The 12,283-nt window shown below is 40.4% G+C and overlaps 1 protein-coding gene and 1 long non-coding RNA gene across 9 annotated transcripts in view; one reads left to right on the forward strand and one right to left on the reverse strand.

The window, feature by feature from the left end:
* The window catches only part of LOC145459267 (uncharacterized), a 182,332-nt gene that overhangs the window by 164,108 nt on the left and 5,941 nt on the right, over nucleotides 1-12,283 (forward strand). The window lies entirely within an intron of this gene.
* LOC145459256 (uncharacterized) overlaps nucleotides 1-12,283 on the reverse strand; it is a 128,688-nt gene that overhangs the window by 14,861 nt on the left and 101,544 nt on the right. For 4 of the 8 annotated variants that reach the window (XR_013921319.1, XM_080337906.1, XM_080337912.1 and 1 more), the window contains one exon: nucleotides 6,880-6,951. The exons of the other annotated variants lie outside the window; for them this stretch is intronic. Coding sequence is in view for 3 of the 4 variants with exons in the window: in XM_080337906.1 (XP_080194032.1) it covers nucleotides 6,880-6,951 (72 nt within the window). In the remaining variant the exon portion in view is untranslated. The remainder of the gene's footprint in view (nucleotides 1-6,879; nucleotides 6,952-12,283) is intronic. 8 annotated transcript variants of the gene reach the window in all.

Here is a 12,283-nt window from a genome sequence, read left to right on the forward strand (position 1 = left end):
GATCTCACGCAAGAAGCACCTGAAAATCGACGAGTTATGACCAATATATTTCCTGGTGAAACCATGGTGGTTTATAGCCCACTGGTATAAATAGCCAAGCGCAGAGACGACTTTAAACTCAAAATGACCAAGGTACCAGCTCGTACACGGCGGCATATACCCACACTAGAGTTTCTGCATAAAAGTAAACCCGAGATACGCAAGCAAATTATATCGGGTGCCAGCAAAGAGTTGATCGAGTGTATATGTGATTGTACAAAGAACGTTTTAAACGGTAACATCCCTCTTTCAAAGTATAAAAGAAAGCGACTATCAACTCATAAATGTAGTTTACGTCGACTTGTCAGGAAAGACATCCCTATTCGACATAAAAAACGTATGTTTAATCAGAATGGGGGTATGTTTATGACTCTATTATCAAGCATCCTACCCGTCGTCACTGGTTTACTTGGTAATCTTTTCAAAAAATGACTTCTTTTAAAATAGTCTTCATAAACCCGAATCCGGTCAACGGCGCTAACGTTCAGAAATTGGATTTGGATATCGACAAATGTATGAGCGATATATTACAGATGAACATACCCCAAGAACGAAAATTAGCCTTATATAACGACGCACTAAATCGTTATCAAACAAAACACGATACATTGAATCAACCGATGAAAATCGATATATCAGAACAAAGGAATCCATTTTCGGCTAGTGAGTTGGACGCGCTGCGACGCCTGATCAAGGGTGAACCATCAAGGATTCCTATACCATCGCCGAGTAGCCAACGAAGCAAAGTAAAGACTCAACATGCCCCGACGAAAAGTGGTCGTACGCCCAAGACCCCGAGACGATACGGATGGGAGCCATACTAAGTATTTCACGCCAGGGCTACCTGGTAGTTACCGCGGTGCATACGTATTCTCTAGAGGGCGGAATAGAGCCAAAGTCAAGGAGTTTCTTTCGAGCAAGGACGCGTACACAAAACATTTTCCATATCGAAAGAAATTTAAGAGACCTAGAGTGATAACATCCGGTCTCGGTGTTCAGTATCAAACCGATCTCATGCATATGCAAAATCTTTCAAAAGAAAACGATAATTTTAAATATGTGTTGGTGACGATCGATTGTTTCAGCCGATTTTTATATCTGTATCCACTCAAGAACAAAACCTCGCAAGGTATTATTCGCGGATTCAAGGAAATATTTAAGGATCGTATACCTCATGTTATTCAAAGTGATCAAGGGTCTGAATTTACTAATCGCGCGTTTCAGGCTTTCTTAAAAGAGAACAATGTGCGACATTTTCATACAAATAGTGAACTGAAAGCCTCGATATGCGAGCGTGTTATTCGTACTCTGAAGCAAGTGTTATACCGTTATTTCACGCATAATAAGACTTTGAATTATGTCAGTGTCCTGTCTGAGATATGCCGGGGGTATAACACTACTTTTCACGTGGCTATAGGGTGTCCTCCAGCGGATGTTAATTATTCGAATCAAGAACAAATTTTCCATAGGTTATACGGCGACATGACCCCCAAAAAACCCGAGCTAGCTATAGGCACACCCGTCAGGATTTCGAAATCACGTGGTAATTTTGTAAAAAGTGCCTTGGCGAGTTGGACCGAAGAAATCTTTTTCGTATCTCAATGTCGTAAAGGTAACCCTCCTACTTATCAATTGAAAGACTACCACGGTGAAGTTATAGACGGTAGATTTCAGCGTGAAGAGTTACAACCAATAACTAAAAAGAATAATATTTACAATATCGAAAAAATCCTGTCTACTCGCAGGAAAGGAAAGAAAACGCATTCTCTTGTAAAATGGATGGGTTACCCGTCTAAATTTAATTCTTGGGTCTCGGATTTGTATAAATAGACCCTGTAAATGTTGTTCAACCAAACTATGGATTCTGATTCCGTCTCATCTCGCATGGGTCAAGTCTCGAACAGTCTGAAAAACCAGATTGTGTTTATTGTACAGATTTGTATGTTAGTGTGTGTAATCGTGTTTTCATTATATCAAATTTCTGTCCGGGTGGATCGTGAGATATATTTAACGCTACTGTCTTCTTCACTTGGTTATTTATTACCGAATCCATCACCTCACCGTATATGTTGAAAGAAACAATAAAATGTTGTTGACTCTACCTTCGAACGCGAGTTTGGATAAATTTCCGAATACTAGCACAGATTTTCAAACGGAACTTTACAAAGAATTAGAAATGAATCGCCATGAGCTGGGATTGTGTGAGCTGACCTTCCCACATGATTTCCAACCGCGAATTGAAGTGACAGCGAAAAGTATAGGTTTTGGATTTGTCGATGCAAATGGATACACCGAACGGTATTATATTCCCGAAGGCTCGTATTACAGCATCGGTGAAATGTTAGAATCGTACGAGAAATATTACATGGGGGTCATTTTCATTTTACAAGGATTCGGAGACTTTAGAATCACATTCAGAAGATTAGTCACGAGTAAAAAAAGACCCAAGCGGGGTGTACCCATAAATACCGACACCGCAGACTCTAGCGCCAGACACGTACCCCGTACCACACATGATTCACCCGAACCTTACGGACTGATACCACTTGGTTCTGTGTTGGATACAATAACATTTAGACGCGTTGTATCTCGTCGCCGCGGAGTGGTAGAATTTATATTTACACCTGCGGTAAAGTTGGAACGGATTGATAAGGTTTATGTGTATTGTGATCTGATACAACCAAGACCACACGGTAACAAACTGCAACAACTTTTATGGGTGGTTACTGTAACCGCTAAACCGAATGAAAACCAAATCAACATATTCCCTTACCATACTTCTTTGCTTTAGCGGGAAACAATTTTAGAACAATACGAATTTATCTACGTGATGCGGCTGGCAACCCCATTAAATTTCGAAAAGCACCAGTGACAGTGACCCTACGCTTCCGTCGTAGAGCTGTTGATTCAATATGAGTTACATCACGTTGTCTGGCACCAAAGGTGAATTCTCGGTGGTGTTGCCGAATGAAATTATTTGTAATGAGCTTGCGTTGATGGATATGAGTTTTGTCAGTGAATCTCTTGATCGAAATATCAAATATCTCAAATATCTATTTGTGTATATCAATGTACTACGACATCATCCGGTGGGTGATTACATCAGTCAGTTGCTTCGTGTGATCCAAGTAAATAACGAGACGTGTATGAGACAAGAAGTTGTATTTGAAAAACCTTTCTATTTCCCAGTGTCGATTAACCACATCCGCGATATAAAAATCACCATCAGGGACCAATACGGTCAGTTAGTACATGATATAGAGACCACATTGACACTCCACGCACGATGAAAATAGTGACGTTAACCACCTCTATGCTTGGTGCTGATTTTGAACACAGACTACTCACCATCAACAAGATCCCGACGAGATATTGCGAATTAGCCCTCATGGAGATCGATTTCACTTTAACCGAACCGGCGATTGGTCAATATTTGTTTGTGTATTGCGATATTATTCACCCTCACTTACTTGGAGATACGTTAGCGCATTTATTACGAGTTATACCGCTGACACCTGGCGATGTCGCGCATAATTTGACAGCAACAAATCCGTATTATTTCCCTGTTTCAAAAGATGTTGTAGATTCTGTATGTCTTTACCTCAGGGACGAGTTTGGGGAACCTATAAATATAATAAGTCGTTCATTGCAAGCTACATTTAACATTAGGAAGCGATTATGAAAGTTGTTTTCACGTGTGATCATCATTCTGTCCATCGTCATTATAACCAGACGGGTGATGGTTATGGATATTTTAGCGGTGGAGTTCAAGCCGGTTCCGGCATCGGGAGTTTGTTTAAATCACTTGGTCGTTTAGTGACCCCTATTGCGAAATACGCCGGCGGTCAATTGTTACGAACTGGAGGTGAAATAGCGAGAGGTCTATTACGGGGTAACTCGATCAAGTCTAGTGTTGTCAAGAGAAGTAAACAAGCTGGTGGTCGAGTGATTGATAAAATTTTAACCCCCAAGGCTATAAAAAGGAAAAAAACAAAGTCAAAGAACACTTCATCCAAACGTCGTCGTAAACAACAGGATATATTCGACTAAGAACTATGTTGATGCACGCAGGTTCCAGAGAATGTCATAACTCCGGATTAAACATATTTAGTATACCCCACACGCAAACCAGTATTGAGGAATCGCAATATGTCGTCGTCAAACCCCATAGTTTAGGTAATGTCATGGAAGTACAATTACCAAGGACGGATCGATATATGGATCTACAAAACACATTCTTGAGATTACGTTTGAAGCTCACTAAACGCGATGGAACTGATTTAGCAAACGATACACAAGTGGGTCTTGTCAATAACATGATGGATTCTCTTTTCAAACAAATCGATGTAACTATTTCAAATGAGGTTATCACAAATTCGGATAATTGTCATGCGTACAAAGCTTATATCTCCCGGTTGTTGAATGATACTCACGGCGCCTCGGAGAGTTTTGTACAAGGACAAGGTTTTTATAAAGATGTTGCTGGCTCTATGGATGTTCTTGGTGCAGCGAATACTGGATATGTTAAACGAAAAGACCTTACAAAAACAGCACCCCGCTAGAATTGATCGGAAAAATTCGAATGGGTCTTTTTGAACAGTCTAGATGTATGTTGGATAATGTCGACATGAAATTAAAGTTTACACGTAACGAAGATAATTTCTGTCTTCTTGGCGACGCGGAGGATGTACAAATTGTTTTACTCGAAGTGGAAGTGTATGTCAAACAGATGAAGATCGCTGAAAGTGTAAGCTTAGCACACAAGTCTGTACTACAGAAGAATACTGCAAAGTATCCCTGGATACGCTTACAAATGTCGACTCATACATTCGCGGCGGGCTTGTCGAAAATTGATAGAGAGTTAGTTAGTGGTACCATGCCAAAGAAGATCGTAATTGGTTTAGTCGAGACCACGACATTTAACGGTGTTCGAGCCAAAAATCCATTCAACTTTAAACACTTTGATGTTCAAAATCTTTCGTTAAGTGTGGATGGGCGTCAAATTAACGGACGCGAATTTCATTTCGATTTTGATAAACACGGCGGACTCGAAGGTTATATGACACTATTCTCTCAGACAGGTCGCTGGGAATCCGAGGCACCTTTAAATATTTCCCGCAAAGATTATGTCAATGGGTACACTCTTTTTGTGTTTGATTTGACGCCCGATAATAGTTTGGGATGTTATCAACTTCATAAGACAGGAACTGTGCATCTGGTTTTGACTACGTCGAAGCCTTTACCAACCTCCGTGACATTGTTATGTTTGAAGGAGTTTCAACATCTTCTACAGCTGAATCAAAAAAGACAAGTCGTGGAAATATGAATACGGCCGAGATCAATGATATTCTCTATAACCATCCTGATACGCTAAGTCTATATCTAGGAACTTATCCAGTAGACCAATTACCAAAGAAACCAACTAGCGGAAAATTCGCTATCACCATTAATTACGACGAGTCGAGTTTGCCTGGGTCTCACTGGGTGTCTATATACAGAGATGACGATACTCATTTTCATGATTCACTAGGTTTTGGACCACTAAAACCTCAGATAATCGTATTCCTGGAGCCGGATGAATTTTCCGTGACTGGGAAACAGTTACAAAGTAAAACTTCGGATGTGTGTGGAGATCATGCTATTGCATTTTTGATAAAAAGAGCACAAGGATTTTCAGCCAAGGAATACTTGAATAATTTTGGGGATGATAAAAAAATGAATGATACGATTGTGCGTGCTTTTGTGAAGAGTTTGATTTCAGAGTAATAAATGAATGTATAATGTGTATAGCCTACTTGTGATTCTTGTTGCGCCCGTGAACAGCAGACTATTCTGTAGGTGCGAAACAGCGGGATACAAGGCGCGAATAATCCGATCTGAAAGTACTATTCAGCTAGCGATCAATAGCGAGGAAAGACTTAGAACACGATCGGTCATTTGTCACGACTAAACTACATCATATATAATAATTTACGATATACACATTAACAAAGGTTCATTCACATGACTATTCATCTGGTACATATTCAACACCGATCCGCCGCGCCTATACCCACAACGTTAGTCAAATCATCTCTACCTGAAAGGTCACCATGTCACCGCGCCTATACCTGAAAAGATAACCATGCCACCACAAGACACAATAGCCGCATGCCACCCCCGCCATATGACATAAGAGCCGCTTGCCACCCCCGCCATAAGACACAACGGCAGGTCACCAGAGATCTCGTAAGAATACATGACAGACACATTTATCGTCGTTAGCATGTCGCCGCACGTATACCAAAAAACATTAGCATGCCACCACGAGTTTTCACGTTAGCATGCCGCCGCCGCCTATACCCGAAAACGTTAGCATGCGACCGATCCCTATCTCCGTAATGCTATCATGCGACCGCGCCCATAAGAAATAAGAGCCGCATGCCACCACGAGTTTCGCGTTATCATGCGACCGCACCCATAAGAGCCCATGTTAGTTCGCGACCGATCTATATAACTACTAATACATCTGTCCGATCTAGCCGAGTCCTCGTCGAAATTGTTTGCAAAGCGACGGAAGATATTGAATTTGTCGAATTATCGTAGCATTTGACTGTTCCTGTTGATACAATAGGTGACATTTAGATGGTCAGCATGTACTTCAGCATTGCGGCATGACATATGGCCCGATACAGCGCCAGTTATCACATGACGTCATAAGTTCGCGTTCACGCAGAACCTTTCAAAAAGGTTCGCGTTTACAGGACCCAGAAACTTTCAGGGGTTCGCACCATCCCTAATACAGGCACTGTGCATTTACACCAACACTACTCAAACGAACTTGAACACGGTGTAGCATACCTTTGGCTGTAGTTGTAGTCGGTTGAGTACTGGTTGTTGTTGGAGGACTATTCAGTGTTGTCGTTGATGGATCTGCGAAACGGATGAGTGGAATTGAACGCCTGCAATCGCATTCACTTCACTGATCGTTCGAATATGAGTTGACTGTTAACATGACTCATTTTTGCCCACCCGGTAAGTTTCGAACGAGCCCGTATATATGATGAACACGAAAATAACGATATGTTCTGATATTCATGACAAACCTTGCAGCAGACTTGGATGACGAGATAGTTCTTATTCTCTAATTAGAGAGGAAGGAAACTGTAATCTAACTCATATATAATTTTTCAATTTTTCTATGCTCTCATTTGAATTATAATCGAATTTCTTGTTTCCTTAATATGCTATACAGGAGAGCTGTGTCGTGCGAAACGAGCCAAACATGGTGTACTCAGAGGTGGTCAAAGTAGTCAAGAAAGTTACTCAAGTATAAGTAGAAGTAGCAGCGAAAAAATCTAGTCAAGTACGAGTAGAAGTACGTCTTTGATAAGCAACCTAAAACTTCTTGAAGTAGAAGTAGAATTGACTGACTTTAAATCTACTCAAGTAAGCAAGTAGTTGTGAAAACGAAGGTAATTCGTTCGCTTGGACTGTCAAAAGCTACAAATGGAGCTATGTGGAAGGTGCAGAGAGCTTGATTCATATTGAATCATTGATGCATCCGAGGAGGTGTCAATTTTTGACAGAATAAGCAGTCGTCCACATCATGCGATGCAAATGATAGTATTGATATGGAAATGCGATACTAATCCTTTGTTTACTCGAACACCCCGTATTAGAGAATATCATGGCGTGGCGCCCTTCCCCCATATTATAAGGCCCCTAGTTCAGTCGAAGAGCAATACATAGTTGTGACGGATGCGGCTTTAACACTTTGCGCCATTAGTATACGTTAATTAAAAATATGGCAGATCGTAAAAATTCGACAGTGAATAGCTTTATTTTCGGAAAATATAAGGCATTACTACACTTGATTTTATACTTTAACATGCATGTTCCCAAGACAAAAGAACTGAAACTATAATAAGAACTCAACTTGTAATGCTCGTAATTGAAAGAAAAAATACAAATACTACTTCTGAAAGCGGAAATATATTTCATGTCTTTTGTCCGGAAAGTTTCAACGGTGGCCTGCTAAAACAGGTCTAACGTTAAAAAAGTCAAAGTCCACTTTTCCAGATTAGGACACGTCACGGGCTGCTAGGTATAATAGGCAATTGCTAAATTATGAAACGGTAGTTTCGAACGTTATGGGGGGCCATAGTTACTGTGATGAAATATTTGATATGGGCGACAATGCGGTGTGAACGGAACCACGCAACCCGGTATCTAAATTATATTCAGCGATACTTTCGTTAAAACATATTTGTCACTCCATATCTACTGTGCGCGAATCGCAAGTAGTTAGTATGATCGGTCGTGGTGTGCCATTGTGGCTTATGGGTCCGCTGGTGAGGTGCCGCGAAACTCGTGTTGGTGATGGCACCCTTTTGACCCCCCCCTTCCGCTGGTGAGGTGCCATGTGTTCTTACAGGATCTCTGGTGATGGTACCCTTTCAAGTATAGGCTGCGTCGGTGATGTGCCGTGAAAACTCGTGTTGGTGATGGTACCCTTTCAGACGCCCTATCGCTCGTGCTGTGCCTGTCATGTATTATTACGGAGTCTCTGGTGATGTGCCATTGTTTCTTATGGGATCTCTGGTGACGGCACCCTTTCAGGTTATATAGGCTGCGGCGATGATGTGCCCACGGATTCTTGTGTGACAGTGTACTACCGTTGTAGGTATCGGGATCTCTGGTGAAGTGGTGTTGAATATCAAGTATAGTAAACGTTTACGGTGATTGAGACTTCAATATATCGTTATTCTTATGGGCGCGGCGGTGATTCGTACTTTCGGTTATAGACTGCGGGCGGCATGTCGTACTTTCAACAAAAAATGTGTGAAATAGTTTGCTAAATCTAGGAATCAGTCGCATGGTAATGTTTTTGTAATTAGTTTGCCACAGAGCCGGCGTAGACGGCGATTCGAATATCAACAATAACCACGATCACAAACTAACACTTCAAAAAGGTGTGAAATAGGTTACAAATCCCGCGATCGCTCACAAGATAACACCTAAGACATAACCATCGCTCGCGACTTGCTGTTACATACATTCCAGTCACTCACAAGGTACTATTTTGGTAATTAGTTTGTCGCAGAACTGGATTTCACTGGTAAGATTTAATATGTAACGAATAACAGAACCATCGCAGCCGATGATTCGAATACCGACAAATTCTCACTTATTTCTGATCCAACCCTAATCCTTTGCGAAGTTGATGCTTATTCAAAAAGATGTGATATTATTGTAAAACCCTACGTCGCTGACAGGATAATGCATCAGACATAGCGATCCAGTTATAGCATCGATATTGGAATCCATTCGCGAGATGTTCTATAGGTAAATTGAGGTAATCCGAAACTAAATATTTTAACTTTGGCGTAGTGTGAATTGAAATAGGATTGACAAACATGACTGCCTTTTTTTCCCAGTCCCATTTCGACATTATACGCACACTGATTTGAAACAAGTAATGAAACATTACAACTCTATTCGCGATCCAGTTTTCCGTTTGTCAAATAGAGTTTCAGTAAATACTATCGCGATATTTTAATGTGTTACTACACACACTAGAATCAATCAATGAAATATCGCCCGTTGTTGTAAACATTTGCAACTTGACAACCGCTTGCACATAACGCGATCGAGTTGCAATGCGATGAGTTGAATTGCAATCAAAATATTTCAACCTACTTTGTCATATCGCGATTTGAAGTAGGCTTCTCAGACATGATCGCAAACTTTCCCTCCGTTGTATTTCAGATTAATTTATTCACACGATCACCATCTCGCTGTCTTCACATTTACACAAGCGCCTACTGTTCCCGCTCGCAATTTCAACACGACATTTCCACTTGTCACAATAGCTGAGTATTCACATATTGATTTGGAACAAAAGAAATCTTGAACAAGTTATCGGGTTATGTTTTTTGTAATTGAGTGTACGGAAATAGTATTACGTCTCGACATCTTACCCGACCAACTCAAACAGTATCAATATGAAAAACAGCGAAGCATACACGAGTCCATACAATCACTAAAACCTAAAATCCATAACAAGTTCGGTTGTATTCATATCCCTACGACGCATCTATTTTATTCAACTTTAAAAGTCGTTACTATTCTGTAAGATAGAGGAATTACTACGCGGTATATTTTGCAAGACAAAGTAATTATTACTCGATATAATTTGTAAGACAAAAGTAATTACTCTTCGGTACAGGCGACTCGAGATTATTATAATATATTTGAGTATACGAGATTTGAAAGTCTGACCAACGTAGTTGAGAATTCATTTCTTACAATCGAACGCTGGTGTCATATTGAAAGTTATCATTCTGTAAACATAAGGATTGATACATTGATTTGACATATGTAATAGTTGATCATGACTTTATTATTAAATTATTCGCGTTAATTAGACCCGACGTTGTGGTAAAGGTTATTATGACAGCAACAAACTTTTCACTACCATGGTTATTAACATGTTGGGTTGTAAAACTATACTTGTCTGAAACGTTATTGATTGGAAAATTATTAACCTTGGTACAAATCACTCTGCGTATCGCGGATATCAGAAAATATTTTACAAATGTAATTGTTTCCAGTTACCAAGACTAAAGATGAAACAACGATTTCGTTTGCTGGTTAACAACCGGTACAATGCATTATTGTCATAATCTGTTTGTTTGAATGTTTTGGGGTATTCATGGTGTTTGTCGACTACTATGGTCATTTACACCAGGCCGATATTCTTCTTATTTCCGTAACTGCCGACTTATAGCACGGCCCACCTCTACGCTTTTTTTAAGACACCGCTGACGCGGCCGTGACCGGCTATGATAATGTCTGTGGATCGAAGGCTTACTCCCCAATGTTTGTATACCAACACATTGCATGCCATGTCACACACCTCCATTTACGCGAATACTTGTGTAGGCAAACAATCGCGACGTATGTGTGGATGGTATTTTTTCGAGGAAACACGGGGTGTAACATGTTTACTTGAATATTGGTCGTTGGGTCATGAGTGAATACCCGGATCCGATCACACATTTCTTATGTTCATCCGGTTTCAGCTGACTGGAGTGACATGTATTGACCAATAAAGACACAATATAGTAAACATGCGGGAGAAAACTCGGCGATATTTGTGTTTTCGAGGAAAGTTGCTATTTCATTTCTCAGTTGATACACTCGTGTAAGCATAGCTGCTCGACTTAATGCGCGAACATGACAGATATAGGCTTACACCTACATGAGATCGCCATATTGATTCTCTTATTCTAGTAATATTTGGCGTAACTGATTCAGTTAATGAGACAAAAATCATATTAACAGTTTTCACCATTGTGGCCAAAACACTACTTAGGTTTGTTGTCTTAGCACACAATGCCTTCTGGAGAATTAAACTATAGATAGGCTAACTAACATACGGAGGCTAGTTATCTATAATTGAACAGTTTGAGATTATGTCATTGCGTCTGAGATGTTCCAAGCGTTTTTGAAGCAAAGGAAGGACACCTTTATTGTCACACTCCATTAGAGTGGTAAATCCTTTAAAAAGTATGGAACACATTCGGTTGCGAGATACACCCGATTGATAAGCACTGATCCAGTCTAGTCCATCTCCATCTCCTACTTCAACCACCTTCGTTTTATGGCGTAACAATAGACTAATACGATGTAGGCTACTATTATACCGTAGCAATGCCGCATTTTTTTCATGCAGTGCTGCACTGCAGATTGAAACTCATAATGAAACGGCGGGCCGTATTCTTGTGATAACTAATTATTATGTCGCGGGCCGGACGATTTCGCTTGGCGGGCCGGATCCGGCCCGCGGGCCGTAGGTTGCCGACCCTTGATCTATGTGAAAGATGTAAGGACCGCGACTAGAAAACATATGTACTTTGTTGTTGGAGTAATAGCTGATGTACTGCTATGGCGTTGACATAACCCTCTGGAAGTGAGTATGCTTTTCTTTCACGAAAGTTTACGTGGCTCCGTTGTAATAAATTTGTGTTAACTAAACTCGGATGGATACCGCAATTGTGCTGGACTTACACATGGTATTCACATACTGTACACATACAAACTTTTGTGTGAACAACTCTGATATTTCTGTTAGTACTAGTTCTGTGTTGAACTATTTGATTATTAAGATACATGAACAGTTGAACACCCATTCAGACAATAAAGTTCTTGTGATATCGAAACAGTTTGAAAGCGTCACCAATCATTGCGTATGTTCGTA

Source organism: Botryllus schlosseri, chromosome 16, assembly GCF_051294905.1.
Source record: "Botryllus schlosseri isolate E-star chromosome 16, Bs_hap1, whole genome shotgun sequence".
In the NCBI taxonomy this organism is placed as follows: Eukaryota; Metazoa; Chordata; class Ascidiacea; order Stolidobranchia; family Styelidae; genus Botryllus; species Botryllus schlosseri.